Source organism: Dreissena polymorpha, chromosome 13 (genome assembly GCF_020536995.1).
Source record: "Dreissena polymorpha isolate Duluth1 chromosome 13, UMN_Dpol_1.0, whole genome shotgun sequence".
Taxonomy (NCBI): domain Eukaryota; kingdom Metazoa; phylum Mollusca; class Bivalvia; order Myida; family Dreissenidae; genus Dreissena; species Dreissena polymorpha.
In genome coordinates this window covers 63743650-63763731 of record NC_068367.1, presented here as the reverse complement: position 1 = coordinate 63763731, position 20082 = coordinate 63743650, and the positions used below count along the sequence as shown (strand labels likewise).

Below are 20082 nucleotides of genomic sequence, written 5' to 3'. Positions count from 1 at the left end.
GACCTGACGGCGGTATAACAGCGCCTCGCACCAAGGCCGCAGTGCGCACATTTCCACACACTTGCTAATAGTGACGTCAGTTCCGACATACATTGCGTCACTAATAAGGCCGGTGGGGCAATGCCGAAATTCAAACTTCCCAAATGGTGTTTGTCCAAGTGTTTTGGAAACATTCACATTTAGAATATAGAAAACAAACGTAAGAGTTAAAAAAACAACCGTACTATTTTTCGAAAACATCTTATTCCTTCGGCATATTTAAAAGAACTGTTGTAATCGGAACAGTTTAATAATTATCAGCTTCTGTTATAAAACACTTAAGTCTCAGGTGAGTCGAAGGACCAAATGGCGTATGACGATGCTGTTTTGTTATGGGTCCTATAAATTAAAAATTTATCAGCAGAAGAAGACCCGCGGTAAAATTAGTCGATATGTTAAACAATTACACCTGACGAATGTTAACATTCACTGCCTGATTACTTCTGTTAACTTATTTAAGGCGAAATTCTATGTACTATTATATAAATCAATGGTTACTCAACTACAAAACCGTTTCCATTGTTCGCACGATATTTTACTGCGTAATTGGCATTCGATCGGCCGTTTAAAATTGCCATGTACATAAATCATTTTATAACATATCTCAAAAGGAAACAATAATCTGTTTTAGATCTTGATCGCATAAAGACCTTGTGTGAACTGATGTGACTTTTAATTATGTTGGACTTCTTGTTGTGATTAAATACACTACAATATCATTCAGTTTGAAGATATAACGCCGGTATTCCGTTATGTAAAAATGAACCTTCGCACTAATACCATGTGAACACATTTCGGCTCAGACTAAGCTACATCAGTTGTATTCTACCGACCCTTTATTTTGCTTTGTTAACAATCAAACGGTTGTCCCGTTTTACAAGATTTAAAGCGAACGATGTCAATAATATCTGTCTAATGCGCACATATTCATCATGCACCCGTTCCGCCGCGGAAGGGCGTCATTCTATTAAATAGGTGGTGTTTCTGGGGATTTTTTTCTTAATTGTATAAATATGTTTTAAGATATGTACTATATGAGCTAGTTATCACATGTGTGTCTTAATGTAAAGAATAAATATTACAATTCACAAACAGATATATATGTCTTACTAATAAAATGAAGATAGTTTTTATGATGCATTCGCTATTTGTTGTCAGATCTTTATCCATTAGATCTAAAAATTATGAAAACTATATGCACTTATCTTTTTTTTTGAGAGTCATAAGATTATATGTATTGACAATAATGTATCAGACTGTCAGTGGAAACCTGAGTGGAAAAGCTGTTTTCATGATGTTATGTTTTCATGCGTTATGTTAACTCAATTAAAGGTCTTTCAACAATAAAATATAATATTAATGTTAAAATAAACGTTTTTCTACGTTCTATTTTTTGTAAAACATTCAATTTTATATTTAAACATCGGATTTTCTTCATTTTTAAGAATTGTTTGTAAGTAAAACGGATGCAAATCGAATAAATAGCTTCGTTTTGAGACTGTAATGGCTATTTCAGAGAGTTATTATGCTATATCCGTTATACATGCGTTCATAGGACAATCAATGCTGATAGGCAAAACGGTTACCGATCGAATTTAAATAATGAGTTTTTTTTGCATCTGACAAACGTTGCGCGATGTTTACATGTTTCTGCGCTTGGTCATAAACCGAAGCGGTCGCTGACGGAATCTGCTTACATGTATAATTAACAAGCGGTTTTTGTTCTGGCCGTCGACCAATCAATCACCAGAAGCGGTGCTGCGATAGTTTCATTTTTTGAGTTGACTTAAAGCATAGTTGTAATTCCATTTTTGTGACTGGACCTTTACCATTGTTGTTTCAAATGACTGAGTATTGATTAATTGACTCATCAGTACATAGGGAGTCCAGTCATAAAATTATTTACGCAGGAAATTAGGTAGTTAAGCAGTTTTCGGACAAGCAAAATTTTCTGACTCACTTTTTTAAGAAAATAATTTAGATCTATAGTTTACCAGACAAAACAAAAATCCCCTATTAATAGTATAGCTTTATGTTTGGAAAGTTGTATGTTTTATCTAAATTTCATCTCATTTCTTTTAGTCCTTTGTACATCACTTATGTTTTATTTACACAAGGATGACGCTGGAAGTTGAATAAAAGATGTCAGTAAGCCCGTTGCATTTGCTTTACTTTCATCAATATACATGACTACTTGATACAGGTTATGGTGCACTTAATAAATGTAATGGTGTCAGTAGATTCCTTTAAGTAGTTATTCAGTTGAAATGATCTTCGTAAGGAACCCACGACATTCTACTCAATGTGTTCATAGTTTTTTGTATTATTTCGGGAACCATTGTTCGCTATTCATCTCATCTTCGCCTGTGGTTCTGTCTGGGACGCCAACCAGCTTCCTTCTGGCGTCTCGGTTCGTGGCAAGTCTCTCCAGCTGCCCCATGTTTGGCCCATCCGCTTAGCATCTGCATCCAGGTCACGGTGCCAGGTGTTTCAATGCCGTTCTCTCTTCCTTTTCGCTTAGGGGTTCCATGCGTTCGATTTCCTTGTCGTATTGGTTGCAGTCTTGCGAAGGATGTGGCCTATGCACCACCAACGCCTCTACAGGATGTCTTCTTGAACTGGGTTTTGCTTTGTTTTTCTCAACAATTCTTCGTTAGAGATTTTGTTTTGGCCAGCGCATCTTGAGGATCTTCCTATTTTAGGTGTTGATGAAGACCTGTATTTTCTTTATGGTGTCGAAAGTGGTTTTCCAGGTGCCTGCTCTTAAGAGGAGTATTGGCCTCACGATAGTATTGAGCCTAATTTTGGTGGTGATGCCGATTGCGCTGGATCACCCGATGTTTTTCTGATGATAAGGCAGTTCGTGCTTTAACGATGCCGGTTCTGGCATCTGCATCCGCCCCCCCCCCCTTTGTTGTCCAGAATGCTGCCGAGATAGGTGAAGCTGTCCACCTCTTCCAGCAAATTGGACTGTGATGGGTTTGTTGTAAGATGCGTTGGTCTTGAACACCTTGCTCTCCCCTCTTTTGATGGCGAGGCCGAGTTGTCCGCTACCATGTTTGTTCTTTCTAGCATATGTTGTTGGGTGTGGAAAAGAAGAGCCAGATCATCGGCAAAGTTGGGATTTACCAACTACTTCCAGAATGTCAACTAAATTCCCTTCCGCTTCTGATCCGTTGAAGTCTTCATTACCCAATCTATGGTCAGCAGGAACAGGAAATATGAGATTAAGCAACATTGCCTCACGCCGGCTCTCACTTCGAAGTTGTCCGGGAGCTGACTGCCATTAACAATTCTGCAGTTCATCCCTTCATAAGACTTCCTGATGATGTTGGTAATCTTTCTTGGCACCCCGTAGTGTCTCAGAAGTCTCCAGAGGGACTCCCGGTTAACGCTGTTGATGGCCTTTTCATAGTCAATGAAGTTGACATACAAGAGCGAATTCCACTTAAAGATTGTGCAAGAATGATGCGCAGGGTTGCGATCTGATCTGTTCCCGATCTCTCCTTTCGAAACCGGCTTGTTGCGGGTCTACTGCGTTTGTCATGTGGTTCAGCAAGATGCGATTAAAAAACCTTCCCTGTGATGGATAACAGCATGATTCCTCGGTAGTCGGAGCATGAACTGTGGTTGCATTTCTTAGGAAACTTGATGAGGTATCCCTCTTTCCAGAGGGTATAGTAGATCTACACTGGTCTCTACGTCAGCCTGAAGCGCTTCTGCGGATATGCTGTCAGATCCTGCATATTTCCGTTCTTCAATAGCTTGATCGCGCTGCTGATCTCTTTCTTTGTTGGAGTGCAGCACTTTAACGGCAGATCGCTTGTAGCTCGCATTATCTCCGGAGGGTTCGCAGAGCTGTTAAGTAGCTCCCGGAATTGCTTAATCCACCTCTTCTTCTGCCTTTCGTTATCTGTTATTGCTCCTCCATTGTTGTCCCTTTCGCGCCTCTCTGGCTTGGCAAACTGCCCTGATAATATCTTGGTGATGCTAATATTTATGATTATCCTAATGCTTTTGAAATTATTTGTTTATATCAATGTTAATAACGATGAGCTTCCCATGCTTAAGTCAAAATAAACAAGTCTGTTCTGTTCTGTTTGAAATTAAGCGCTTTATTTGTTAATGTATTTTTATTTTATTAATAAAGTTATCTAAATAAAATATCACCCGCTCACAATCTGGAGTTCGACAAATAGGCTCCTGTTGTTTTTACACTTTTGGGAAGGTTTTAAAAACTACAAATCAAAAACAAACAACCAAATACAAATAAGCACAACGAGAGTATATGTTGATTAAAACGAAATATATGTTGATTAAAGTCACTAAAAAAGTTACGGTTCACATTAAGGTTTAATAGCATGCCACTCTTTGTAATCGGTAGTCAAAGTTATACCTTAGTGTATTTAATAACTTTACTGTCTGGTATTTACAAGCACACGCGATCATGAAGGCATTCATGTTGTTGTCGTTATTCACACGATTATAGATTTGTTTTTTAGAGTGTCGCTAAATTTACGGACATTGACAGATGCTATGAAGCATTTCCGATCGCCAAAATCGCCAATAGCGGTTAAATCCTTCAGCTGGTGATTAAAAATGAACATGTACAAAAAACTTGCAAAGTGACACTTAAAAATTGTTATACATTTTAAATCAAATGTATTCAATATCTCCCAACAAGCAAAGTAACAGTCTTGTTTATGGACTATGCTATCGGTTCTTCAATTGATCGAAAAAAATCATTAATCGAAATTAGTAAAAAATAAAGCATATGGAATGCTTTACATCGATAATTTTTTAATGCGTACTTTTTGTAACATAGCGTTTAAAATCCACTGTTTGTGCCATCAGCTTTAGTGGTGCAGTAATTACACGTTAGATTTGCGCGTAAATATCCAAATGAATTTTTCTAAAATGCAAAACATATCTGCGAACATTTCCCTCATCGTATTTTTAGTGAGATATAGAGAATACTATGTGAGTATTATTGTGTACTTGAATTTATCGGACGAGTTGAAGAAAGTTTTACATGGCGCGGCTTGCCGAGCTTGTAGTTTATCCTACAGGATTTTAATAAATGTGTTCCCGATGCAATACAAAAAGTCTTTTATTGCTAAAAACAATAACAAAAACTGATTAAATAAACTGAATCTTACCTTAAAATTGTTTGTGATCGTTTTCGATCATATGATACACACTTAAGTGGAGCACAACGATTTTGTTCAAACTAAAATTTTAGTTTCACCACTGCAAAATACAAATAAATGACGCCATTTTGAATTAACTAGCCAATCATGCTTCAGCATTTATCCCTGCAAATATTGTCAGCTTAAGTCTATAAACAACTCTTCATGTTTGTAAAAAGTCAGAATGCAAGCTGATTGCATAAAAACGATTTCTCAGGTCAAACGAATTCAATAAGGCCGATTTGTGGATTGAAAACAAAAGGAGTCTTTATCAAGTTTGATGTAAGTTTATTGAAATTTGTCGAGTATTCATATATATCGACAAAAAATACACGCTGCAAAAACATTACGTTGCTATGTCTGTCTGTTTGCATGTCCCATTTTAAACGGGTAATGACATGATTATTCATCATTCATGCAAATTGCGTTGTAAACAATGATGCAATGGTCACGTGGTTTTACAAATGTGACCAGCGGGTGTTTAAATTTAGATTATTTCTGTGCATGCACAGAAATTGAAAAGCCCTATCTTTGTACTGAATGTGGGCATTTCTTGACCGATTTATGACAATTTTTTTTGGCACATCTGACATAAATACACACATTTTCACACATAATCATTTTTTTTTGCGAAACATAACAAAAATGGAAAATATACCAACATCAACGTCGGCGACTTTAAGTCAAGATCGATGTCCTTCGACATGTTAGAGAACAATTCACTGGCATTTTTCTAAATCGGACAATTGTTCAACAAATCATAGCATTATACGAATACATTGAAAATTCAGTCTCACCGGTTTCATTCGAGTTATATATTCCAACACGTTTATTTACATTGTCAATGTTAATAATACTACATCGTAAACACACACACTCGTACCAAATGCAGACATTACGTTGTTAGCGTCCTTGAATCGAATGAGGTAATCAAGTGATTTCGTCAGCTGTGTAGTAAAATTAGGTCTAGCTGTGTAGTAAAATAAACTCTTTACTAATATATGAAGAATTTTGTACGCTTCGTAGCGTCGCGATAAGAATGTTTGCTTACCACGCTGGAGACTTAAGTTCAATCCCCCGTTTGGTTCAGGATTTTTTCATGTAGCTAAACTAATTCAAAAGAAACGGTTCATTTGGATTGATACATTTTATTTATATACGGTATATTGATTTAAAAATTAAACATTCAATTCATATTTATATCCAAATCTAAAAACAAAATAAATATCTTTAAACATGTTGACTACTTAAATCTAAATCGTCTAAAAGTCTTCACTGCGTTTTACCTTTAAAGGGATCTTTTCACGCTTTGGTAAATTGACAAAATTGAAAAAAGTTGTTTCAGATTCGCAAATTTTCGTTTTAGTTATGATATTTGTGAGGAAACAGTAATACTGAACATTTACCATGGTCTAATATAGCCATTATATGCATCTTTTGACGATTTTTAAACCTAAAAATTATAAAGCGTTGCAACGCGAAACGATTGACTAATTTGGAGAGTTCTGTTTTTGTCGTAAAATTTTGTGAAACTACGAAGATTGCTTATATAAGGTATAAAATACGTCAAGTATGTGTACCTGGCGAAATAGCTCAGTAGGCTAAAGCGTTTTTACTTCAGGACTCTGGCAGGACTCCAGGGGTCACTGGTTCGAAACCTGGTGCGGGCAATGTTCTTTTCATTTTTTTAATTTTATTCTTGATTTTTTACTGGAGCTTTTACGATCCAATGTTTACATTTATCGATATAGAGCATTTAATGAATAAGTTAAAAAATGCCAAAATCTGTGAAAAGGCCCCTTTAACCAGAGGTTCATGAAAGGCAAAAAAGTAGTCCCTATGTACTTGTACTAGCCGTTTGATAAAGGCAACTTGTTGGATAAACCTTATCTTTATCAAACGGTTCTAATTTGTTATATAAAACCATTTAGCTCTATGATAAATGTTTGTCCGTCGTTTCAATACCCGTTGATAAATTAAAAAGCATTAAATAACTTTATATAAACAAAGTGTATATTTGTAAATTGCGTTTGGGTTGTTATATTTTAAGAAACAAACTGGCTAGTAAAATATTTTTTAGAATTTATACATACTCCTGAGTAATCACCATGCGAAAAGGGTATAATATACTGATTAATTTATACAGATGTACATCTTTCTGGTTCATAGTTTTTGTGTATAAGCTAGGATATGCAAATGAGGAAATAAAGCCGCAGTGTAAGAATATCTATCGATGTTTTAAAGGAAACTACCACATGGTATAAGTTATCTGTACCGTTGTGCAACAGAAGGCGTAACCACGGTTTGAATATTTCCATCGTTCGTTAATAAGGAACAAACTCGTCTAATATGATTTAGAACGGAATCATAACGACAGAATAACTAATCTTCCAAATAGCTATAAAGGGAAGATAAAATGTTCGATCATTTACAGAAAGCAACGCATTTTCTTTCTTTTGATTGTTTTGATGATGATGATGATTGATGATGATGATGATGATGATGATGATGATGATGATGATGATGATGATGATGATGATGATGATGGTGGTGATGTTGATGACGATAAGTTTGTTTCTTCTATTAAAATATCATTGATTTAACACCACAATATATGCCATACTGGGTAGCAATTAGAACAAGTTTAAATATAAGGAATCATTTGAAATTGTAATTGGGATGGGACTGTATATGGTATGTCATTTTACTATAATTTTATGTTGTACATCGATGTGTCTGCGGCATAACTTCACACAAGCGTCTACATAAATTTTGTAAAAGACTATTAAACGTAAAAATGTCAACAAATTCACTATCGCTATATGCCGAAGTTGGTCGATTTCCCTTGCATATCGACAGATATGTCAGAATGGTTAAATATTTTTTGAAATTACATACTGTGAAACAGGGAAATTGTATTCTTAAACAAGTTGTAGTTTTACAAAGATTAGATATTGAACGTAAAAATAATGCTAACAATTGGTCATCGAAAATACGGGACATTCTTAACCAAACCGGTTTTACCGATGTATGGCTATACCCTGAATCTGTTAACAATGATCACTTTATCCCGTTATTCAAAAACAGATTACGAGACCAGTATATTACCAACTGGGATGTCAGTGTGACGTCGTGTAGCTCAATGATCCTATATAAGGAACTCAAACCGGTTTTTGAAAGATCATCGTATCTTGATATTGTTGACAACAAAAAACATAGGAACATTATTGCAAAATTACGTTTGTCCTCTCACAAATTATCCATAGAAACGGGCAGACACCAGAATATTGACAGAGATCAACGCAAATGTATATTATGTAACCTTAATGACATCGAGGATGAATTTCACTTTGTTCTTAAATGTCCTTATTATAATGATGTTAGGAATGCATTAATTCCGAAATATTATAGAATCCGGCCAAATATGTTCAAGTTTATTAAACTACTTAATAGCTCAAACAAAACTGTATTAAGAAAGCTAGCCATGTATTGTTTAACATTCTTTAAAATAAGAGAAAATGTCATATATATGTAGTGTTAAATAGAAATACATTTTTACAAAAAAATAAGGTTTAGAAATATGTAATTATACCTATATTTGTAAACCTATATGCATAAAATTGTGTGACCACTGTGTATTAAACCCATCCATGTACCATTCTCACGAAATATGTTCACGAACTATGTATATTTCGTGTTTATTTAGATATTTATTCTTTAAAATGATGTGTGTTTTTGTGTGTACTTCAACGCATGCTGTTATTTATATGTATGTTAATGACGATGAGCTTCACATGCTTAAGTCAAAAATAAACTATTCTGTTCTGTTCTGTTCTGTCATAAAAAACCTTAAGAATGTGTTGAATTCATTCCACATCCCACCGTACTACATTGTATTACATTAAACCAGTAACAAAGTTGACTTTCTAGCACCCTTTTATATTGATGGTAGACCTTTCAAGAAGCGTTTCGATAGTTTCTGGGATGATGACAACTTGTGTTAAAATATCAAATTTGAAGTCCGAGATGTGCTAAAATAACAGTGATTAATTCAATAATAATTTTTTTTTTATTTACAGCTCACAAAATATATCTTAAAACCTATAAACACGCGACAAATATTCTTTAGACTTGTGTTGATGTGTATCTTAATTACCAATTTTGTAACAGATCACGATGAATCCTAGCAGTAGATTGATCAACATGTATGCATAAGGACAGTGGCGAACTAACACTTTAACGAAGGATCGCTTGTTTATTTAGCGATATTTCCATGTGTGCATGTGTTCATGCGTAATTATGACGGATGTTGTACCAGAACCACTGCATAGCATTGTTATTTTTTTTAGCATCGCTGCATTATCCGGATATTGAATCGCTATACCTTTTTGAATTGGTGTCGTCATAGTTTTTTGTGTGGTCTTAAATAAATCATAAAACGTTTAACCGAAAATGCAAACTGCAAACTATTAACACGCGCTTAACCGGACTCTCCATTGCTGAACTGGATGTTATAAAGCATATTTTGACTACATGTCTTAGCTGTTTATACCAGCCATTTGACACCACGGTCGCTGTTCTATTTCAAGTGTCGCAATATCGACCGATTCTTGTATCATCCATGTTACCGCATATTTGTTTAATATACATTGCTTAGTGTTGGTTTTCAACTTTTACGTAATCTATTTTGATTAATGTCGCATTAAAATTCAGATTTGAGCACGGACATTAGTAAAGGCAGGAAAGCTTACACTAAATGACTAATGCCACTACAAAAAGCGGATGTGTCTACTAGTTGATTATAAAAATACAATTTATCTACAAAACTATCCCCGAGGCAATTATTATTGTTTTCAAATCAAACGTATCAGGTATTGTATTGATTTCTTCATAACATGTACAAAGGAAAGTGAATTAAATATGTAGCTGTCATCGACTTTTGTCTTCAGGAAACAAAACAAAACTCAGCACCTTTGAAACGATTGCTTCAGCAGTCATCATAAGCCCATCGGACATTTCACGCATTAGTTCAGAGAATTATTTATGATGTGATGTCGAGTTCTATTCCACGATTGCATATTGGAAAGAACTCAAAGCGATAAAATCTAAATTTATTTTAAATATTGGTGTGTCCGAAGTAGTTAAATTTTATAAGATAAAAATGTGTAGAACATTTAATCCAAATACCATAGATTATAATTCATTTTATTACACACTTAACGTAGGTTTTTATTTAGATTTATATTTCAACGTGTGTTTATCAGAGATTGCCAGACAATATGGAATTAACAAAATATGAACACTATGATTATATTTAATTTAGTTCCATTTAGACAAAATAGTCTTATTAGTTAACATTGACTGACACATACTTAATGTTTTATAGATTTGGTCGAGTTCACGAGGAAATATAAAGTGTCAAAACCATGCCAATTATTCGGTGTTTTGGCGCACACAGACTTGTTAGTTAATGTGTATTATTTCCTAACTACATGTAATTACGATAAATCGAATGGTTGCGACCAGGTAGACTATTCGTAGCGCAAGCATACCAATGCGTATTAACGTTCCGTTAAGCGTCAGACAGTGCAATTGAATAATGTTGTATATATCCAGTTGGGCTGATATTTTATTTATCACCTGACGTGAGCGTTGCTATTTTGAAGCGAACATGCGTATGATAGATGAGGTTATTTCATTAGGACTTTGTACATCAATACAATATTGCTCATATCATTGACAAAATCTAATAAGAATGAATAATAGAGACCTGCTATAACAGCACTGGTAAACACCACAACATTAAATGAAGCCGTTATGTATTATTTGCATTATTAATTTTCTTCTTAGCCAAATATCAGTGCCTTGGCAAGCTGAAGCGGGCTTTATAAACTTTTCCGTGTAATGTAATGTTTGCAATCCTGAGCTCGTCCATCGGAAGCAGTGCATGACTGAGCCACTCTTTGCACTCTTTGCATGATTGCTTCTGTGTGGTTGAGGGCCTTATTGCTTTATTCAACGTTAAAATTTGTTTTTTTTGTACAGACACACACGCGACTTTGGTCTGTATGCCGTTCAAGTTACAACTTGAATTTGTTCATCATGTTTTATAGATCGTTATTTATGTTATATTTCAGAAAAGGGCAGGCCTTTTGAGTGTTGTTCCTGTTGTTATCTTAATTTCAATTAATTTCAAATTAGTAACATACGATACCTTTTCAAAATAAGTACACCACTAAAATTGAGTGACATAACATTGGCATATTCACAGTTTGTAACTGGTGCGTGCTTTTACGATTTCAATAATAAAGTTAAGAAAACTATATACTGTCAAGGTTTAAACGTAACGCTTCGTCGAGATAACTATACAGTTTTTATTCTGGCAGTACAGTTAACTTTATGTTGCTATTTATATCAATAGCAACATATCACTGTTTGTGTTTTCGTATTGTATACATGCATTGTCAAACCAGTTCGACAGTTGAAGTGGCACTGTTAACACGTACTGTATGATCGAAACTCATTAAAGTTGTTATCCTGGCAATGTGTGTCTGGTGATACAGCGAAATTCGATCGAGCTTATTAGCTATTTGTTCCAATGCGGCTTACTATTGTTTTTAGAACTTAAACTATAATGGATCGTACGTCATCATAATTGTTTGTTACGTTTGAAAATTCCAAGTAAATATATTATTCATATAGTTGTTCTCGACAAAACAAAGTATGATTGCAATACCTGTTCAAGCAATACCCGCTAGTCTCTATTCTCTACAGAGGGACAGAGACTCAAAGCGTCGGTGCAAGTAACAGATATCTCAAATTTCTCGTTTACTGTACATAAAATCAAACTTATTGGTATTGTTTTACTTTGCCTATATGCATCAGACTATATGATAACATGATCCGACGTTTGTTTAAGTTAAACCTTTTACATCGCAATATGATCATTTGGATCGTAACCTAGCAACCCCCTCGGTCGACTCGCTTCACTAACTGACTGAAGGTCATCGTAAGCTTATGCCACGACAACTTATAACACTATAAATTGTCTGTACTCTGTGAAAAAGGGGTAAATGCATGTGCGTAAAGCGCCATCCCAGATAAGCCTGTGTAGTCCGTATCAGGCTAATCAGGGACGACACTTTCCGCTTTTAAGATATATTTCGTTTAAAGAAAGTCTCTTCTTAGCAAAAATCGAGTTTAGGCGGCAAGTGTCGTCACTGATAAGCCTGTGCGGTTTACAAAGGCTAATCTGAGACGTACATGCATTAAACCCCCTTTTCACAGGGCACGGCTAAAATATAATACGACCTTTACTTACACGGACTCGCGGATAAATAATTAACATTTCATGGCGAGTATGGGTCTTTTATTGTTTCAAATGCTTTCGACAAGCTTGGTCATACTGTTTAAAGTTTGTCTTCAATACATCCATGATGTAAAAGCCAGTCCGATTTATTGTACTATTCACTTATTAAGAATACGGTTTTATCCTTTATGTTTATTTGTTCAAAAGAAATACCTAATCTTTCAATAAAAATGGAAAATGACAAACAAGACGAACACAGGTCGTAATTTATAAAATGTTCTAAGCCCTGTCAACAATTGTTAATGCAATGTTAATTTGTTGCTGTCGGTGCAACTTCCTGTTTCACGTTCTGTTTAAATGACGTAAACATCATGTGCATGAGCACTCAGAAATGCCCTGTACGGTGTGTTTTATGCGACAGGGACAGTTATTAATGAGCCACACCAGAAATAGATACCACAAAGATTGCTTTAGCTGTTTAAATGAAACAGGAACAATAACAACGTATTCGTTGCATAACTTTCACAAGAAATAAATATTTAAATTCTCCGTTTTTATTTGCACACTATTAACTTTATGAGTAAAATTAAGAACTCTGCTGGCATTTAAAGTTGGCTTTTAAACAACAACAAAAAAAAACAGACATAAAAATGTTTATTCCGACTTATGTAACAGTACATCGTCTTCATACTTAAATAAAACATTCTTTCTGTCACGTAAATACATATCACAACATAAAAGTATACACCATAAAATACAAAATTTAAAAAGCAAATAAACACACGCGACAGCAATAACACTTAAGTTCTATAAAGGCGGTAATAAATTGTATCTAAAAGAATTATTTAGGATCGTATTTGATATAACAAAAGCTTCTTTGATATATTAACATGAATTTAAAATTACCGATTTGTCACATACAACTATAAAATTGTATTGTTCACATTCTGATGGGCAAATATAAAATATGTAGTTATTTCTTGAATCAGTGAAACAGCGGCATATGCCAATGTTACTACCGAAACAGATACAAAACATTCCAAACGCGAGCAACGACACAAAGGCAAATAAAAACAATGTATTTTGCAATTAACTATTTACCAACTATAAATATGTATTAACTATCACGCTTTTAAATATAGTTTTACAGTGTTTAAATCTCAGTTTAGTTTATCACATTTAATTTACTTAGACAATAATGTATTCAAGCTCATAAGTATATTTATATTATAACAGATCAATATTGATATATTCCAAGTCATTACTTATTTCAATGAAATGAAAACACACACAATACAATAGCATGAACGTATTGATATCGTCAAAGAATTCATTCATTAACAATATACAAATTACAACACAACAGCTTAATTATTACAATTTTTTCGAATATATGACTTATAAACACGATACGAAACACACTCATTGTAATTGCACGAAAATATTGATAAAATTGAAGACATTACTAATGACAAAGATAAAACAATACAACATTATAGCATGATGCCATTTATATAATCGAAGGCATAACTCATAAACAACATAAAAACACGCATAATATAATTGCATCATTATATTGATTTAATTGCAAAACAACATCTATAAACAAGATGAAATACACACAAAATACAAATTCTTAAACAAATTGTAAAAATTGAAAAATTATTAACAAGATAAAAAACACTCAATTTAATAGCTTGATACTTTTGATATATTGCAAGACATGACTTCATTAATAAAATAGATCATTAAATAAATTGAGACAATGAATCGATGAATATTCATCTGATAAGCATTTACTTTGCTACATCAGTAATAGGGAGACTACTGTACAGAGTGCTGTGGGTGAGGCTGATAGTGTTTCACTATACATTTTACAAAAATGGGATTTTCATACGTGATTCGATTTCTGTTTAGTAAATGAGATATGGTCTTCATGGACCAGGTTTTCTTTTATTTATATATCTTTATATTTTGCAGAGTCTCTGAAGTTTGTTTTAAGAAACCAACATGAGTACAGATGAATGTTTGAGGGAAAATGTCAACAAGTTAAGCAGACCAATATTTGATCCCTTGTTAACCTTTACTGTAACGGACCGACAGACAGACCAACAGACGGACGGACAGAGACAGACAGAGAGACAGAGAGACAGACAGACAGACACACAGATAGACAGACAGAGAGACAGACAGACAGACAGACAGACAGACAGACAGACAGACAGACAGACAGACAGACAGACAGACAGACAGACAGACAGACAGACACACAGACACACAGACACACAGACAATCAGACAGACAGACAGACAGACAGACAGACAGACAGACAGACAGACAGACAGACAGACAGACAGACAGACAGACAGACAGACAGACAGACAGACAGACAGACAGACAGACAGACAGACAGACAGACAGACAGACAGACAGACAGACAGACAGACAGACAGGCAGGCAGACAGACAGACAGACAGACAGACTGACTGACAGACAGACAGACAGACAGACACACAGGCAGACAGACAGACAGACACACAGACAGACAGACAGACAGACAGACAGACAGACAGACAGACAGACAGACAGACAGACAGACAGACAGACAGACAGACAGACAGACAGACAGACAGACAGACAGACAGACAAACAGCACACACACTCTCAGACTCACATACACCAACTTTATTAAAACTGTCAAAACTTTTGAACGATGAACTTCCGCAAGGGTCAAGTAAAGTTTTCTAACATTCAAGATACAATACTTCCTCTAGTGTCCAGTAATATATAATAACTATGCAAATACCGTTCATAATGTGAGTCACTACCCTGCATTGCTCTCTTCGTTTTCATCGTAATATACTTCAATTACGAACGTGTCGGCTAAATCAATTTCTGAAAAAATGTCTCCTGAAAAATGTATTCTATGTGCATTTTATATCTAAAAAGAAGGAACATTAGCAGCTATACATGTACATATCAAACTATAATATAATACAATTGACCCTTGATGTTTTTTTAAAAAAGGAGTCATTATATAGGAATAAATAATACATAACAAATAATTAAGCAACACAATACAATGATAGGACAAAAAGATTCAATGCAATCTTTGTTTGCTGCCATTCGGGGGAGGGGGATGATAATATATGTTGTACAAAACACATATAATTTAAAAGAGATTTTCGATTTCTGTGGTCAATATTCATCACATAATATTATACAAAAGTAGCAAGCATACATAGAAGCTCAAATTAAGAATGCAATATGGTTTCAAGTCATCATCTATGCGGCCAAGAAACATGTTTGGACACCTGATGTCCACAGGACACATGTTAAGACACCTGATGCCACCAAGACACACGATAAGACAAATTCAAATCCAATAGTCAGTCACATATGTAGTTATTATTCAAAAACTCTTTTTTATATAATGTCTTTATACTTATGCAAATAAAAAAGGGTCTTAATTCCATGTATTTCTTGTAGCTTCACGATCACCTTCTCATGAATAAATATGATTTGACAACTTAAAAATTGCAGGGAAACTATATGCCAAAGTGGAAAGCACCCATACAAAAGACATTTCTACCAATTTGGTTGCAGCCATAATTGTTTCATTTACACTCATTAATAAATTAAGATCATTCATTTGCAATGGTAAGAGCAATTTTTGTACACATTATCCTGCTCAGGATATATTCCCTTGTGTAAAAAACAGTCAAAATGTCATGATTCTGACCTAAACTGGTCGAAGCCCAATTTCCTTCCGTTTCGATCATGCTTTACATATAAGGCATACTGTAAAAATAATATATGGACGAACGAACGAGTATGGTGTTTAATGCCCCCTTTGAATGCGTAAAAATAACAAAAATAACCAATAAAGAACACATAAAAACAGATTATTTGATGTTAAACGCATTATATTTGCTCAATAAATGGAAAGAATATGTACACAGGAGCTAACCCAAAAATAACTAATACCCTCAATATACCTGATCGCTGAGCTGGTATTGCACCACCAGAGAGAGTTGAATACATGTACCGTGGATAGGATCCGAAACGTGCGAACGCACACCCATATTCCTTTTCTGCCAATGCCATCATGACTATCGTTTCATTGCATGTTGAAACCGGTTGCTCACTGATCAAAAAGCGCCTTAAAAGTGCCCTATAATTTATAATTCTCAAATCAATTGATAACCTAGTATTTCCTTACCATATGATAACAAAGAATATTCAGAGAATACAAAAAATATAGTTAATTGAAACTTAAATAAAATTCGTCGAGCGATACATGTATCATATCTTTCAGAAGCAAAAAAATGAATTTGGTGAATTATTTTAAACTTTACCCTTCCATACTAAAGACCTCCATTTTTGATAATGCAGAGAGATTCCACGAAGAGTTAATTATCATTGACTTGTCGAACCAAGAATTCATATCTTGTCCTGTCGCATTAAACAGCACATAAGCAGCTAGTGTCCTATTTTTATGCAGCGAAACCTTCACCTGAAATGAGGAGGTGTATACACATATTGACGTCGTAATGACCGCAACTTAACTGAAACCAAGAACTTGAATAAATACAAAGTATAACCTTACAAAGCGTTCACCTGGCTTAAGCGTCAGTCTTGATTTTTTTTCGCCAAAATTGAGTCATTATTTTAACTAGATTGAACGATCACCTGCTTTATGCGGAATCGTTTACGCTTCATTCCGTCTCGTTTGATAATTACGAAAAAATCGTAACAATAAAATATGGCACAGCATGTTACGCGGTTTTAATAATTCTAGTCAATTGAACACAAACAAATAATTATTTTATAACGTCAAGGTACACAGACTTAACAAGGAATTCGAAAAAAAATCATTTTGTACATTCATACAAATCATTTTTAATCAGCAATCGATCGATCGATGCATTCGTAAACTGTCAAAGTTGTTTCTTGGAGATGGCCCCGAGAAGGCTTTGTTAAAAACCATATATTAAATCATGAATATTTTATATAATGTTGCATTTAATATATTAGTTTTATTCTGGAAAGGCGTTACATGGATAAGCGAATAATCATCAATAGTATCGTGTTGTGTCATAAAACCAATAAAACACGCCCATGAACAATTCCAAGCACCAAAAAAGGATTAATACCAAGCGTTTAGTTATTTGACACTAAATTTTTACTTTGAACTTGAAAAGATAACATGGAAATTTTACAGGACAAACATTCTGTCATGAGAAACAATTAATCGAAGTTGAGTTAAGATCCACCAAGGCAATTCAATGTTACATACAAAATCTTGACGAACGGCTCCAAAATAAAGACATACCTTACGGAGGGAAAATGTTACTACTACATGCCCTTTTATCAAATAAAACAACACTATTTATCATAATTAATATGTATGTAAAACATTATTTAAGTTAATATTACTTTCTGAACGCCTATGGTTCTCCACCTATCGACAAACGGGTCCCGAAAATGCTTGGTGCAATTGGGCGCATTCTCGTCGAAGCATTTATCTAACTCAGTTGTAGATTTTGTGCCATTTTTCCAAGAGTCCAGTATATCTCCTCCGATCTCAGGCACGCCAATAAACAGGCGCCAATCTAAAACATAGGAATACATAGTACTGACACAATTCATGTATTTGTGTATTATTATTTGTATGCCTATAAATTGTTGTATATATGCCGATGCATGATGGCTACAATTGTTATGTCTAAAAGTGAACTTTATTACACCAGGCTACATGTTTGCTTTGAATGATATTGAATGTTATTGTGTGATTCATAAATCCGTAAGTATCAAAGTTATTAAATCTAAACTAGATACATCAAAAAGAACATTGAGATGTAGTGCAGAGCACAAAAATTATATAGCCTCGCGCAATATTTCTTAAATAAAGTAATTCTTCGGATGTGTGTAGCGCTCGCAACTAAAATTAACTGAAATGGTCGAAAGTCGGCCACAACATGATGTTAACATAGATTTTTGCCATAAAATAATAATGCTGTAGCCGACAACATAATCCTTTAATTGAACACTGGAATGCCGTTCTTAAAACACTTAACGCAATATCAATTAAAATATTATAACATTCTGATCATAACTTACGTACACGTGTTCGTATTCTTGTTCAGTGCTCGAGTGTGAGCCTACACAAATTTTCAATATACGATTGAAATGCCATTATTGTAGTTCTACATATTAAATCAACACATGGATATGAACGAGGTACTTCAACGAAAATAAATATACCCATATATGCCTAGTGGACTCTCCCATCCTTCCAAATTGGATCAATTTATTTCCAAAATGAGAGATGCCTAGTATATTTATTTCTATATTTAGAATATTTCTTACAGAAATTCCTTTAAGCAAACAGCGCAGACCCTGATGAGACGCCGCATCTGGGTCGACGCTGTTTGCCACGGTTTTTGTTCTAGACGCTAGGCATAAATGGGTTAATCCATAGTTCCCGATTGTTCAGCTATTTAAATTCGTGTCTCAAATATTATTTCCTCACGAAACGTGCTATTGTATGGCGATCTTTGGCTACCAGCTGATCAATACTGTGCTATATTTAACTATGTTCAGTGAGATTCTACCCGCCGTTCGCCAATCTCGTCGATTTCTCTCTCCTATCATCTTTTCTGTGTTCGTAAACCTTTATATAAATAGTCGATGTTGTATTTATATGTTTTGTTATTAGTCATAAGCCGAATACAAATGAGATATATTTTTATGAGATAAATCTCGTTAAGCACAATACATATAGATCTAACAAACATCACATGTAATTGTTCATCGATCAAATAGAAAGATATGCGATTTCAGTGTTCATTTAATATTGTCTTTAGTCTAACCTATGGGTAACTTACTGTTATATTCATATAATGCTGTACAGTATTTCAAGTGTTCTTTCTTAATCCTGCTGTACAATAATTGATCAAATATACTGTTACGAATACAATTTAAAGCATAGTGGTAATGAATCAAAGCAATACAATGGACGGTTGAAAACATGTTCTACTACGTCTTGTACTTTACCGTTGACGATGCACTTGGGTTTAGGCGTCCACTCCCTGTTGATACACGTTGTAATAAGCGTCTGATTGACTTCCACATGCCGTTGATTACAGTAGATGCGTTTTTGCGACCCATTTGTGATCTCGTTGCCATCGAGCCTTCCGTTCTTTAGGGTCAGAGCAGGACATTCTGGCAGAAAAGGTCAATGTCATATATTTATATTGTATAACATTCAGCCTAGTTAATGACTTATCGGAGTATCGTATTTCTGAACTCAAGTACTTCCTAAGAGTTGAGTATCCCATCCACACTATTTACTCTATCGTAAGAACAAGTTTCTAAATTCTGGGAACGAGTTACTTTATGCTTGGAATAAAAGAAGCAGATATTATAGTCAAGTTGTACAATCATATCTAAGTTGTTTCCATCTTTGTAGTTCGCCTACATTTTAAACACTGTTCTATTAAATTTTCGAATGCGACGTCATGAAATTATTTTTGAAAATTA

At 34.6% G+C, this 20082-nt stretch overlaps 1 protein-coding gene across 1 annotated transcript in view; it reads right to left on the bottom strand.

The window, feature by feature from the left end:
- Positions 1-13970: 13970 nt before the first annotated feature.
- LOC127855759 (uncharacterized) overlaps positions 13971-20082 on the bottom strand; it is a 50371-nt gene continuing 44259 nt past the window's right edge. Inside the window, exons 5-9 of the mRNA XM_052391562.1 lie at positions 19597-19764; positions 17977-18152; positions 16896-17053; positions 16536-16711; positions 13971-15447 (exon numbers count right to left, since the gene is read on the bottom strand). Coding sequence (XP_052247522.1) covers positions 15362-15447; positions 16536-16711; positions 16896-17053; positions 17977-18152; positions 19597-19764 — 764 coding nt within the window. The 3' untranslated portion in view covers positions 13971-15361. The remainder of the gene's footprint in view (positions 15448-16535; positions 16712-16895; positions 17054-17976; positions 18153-19596; positions 19765-20082) is intronic.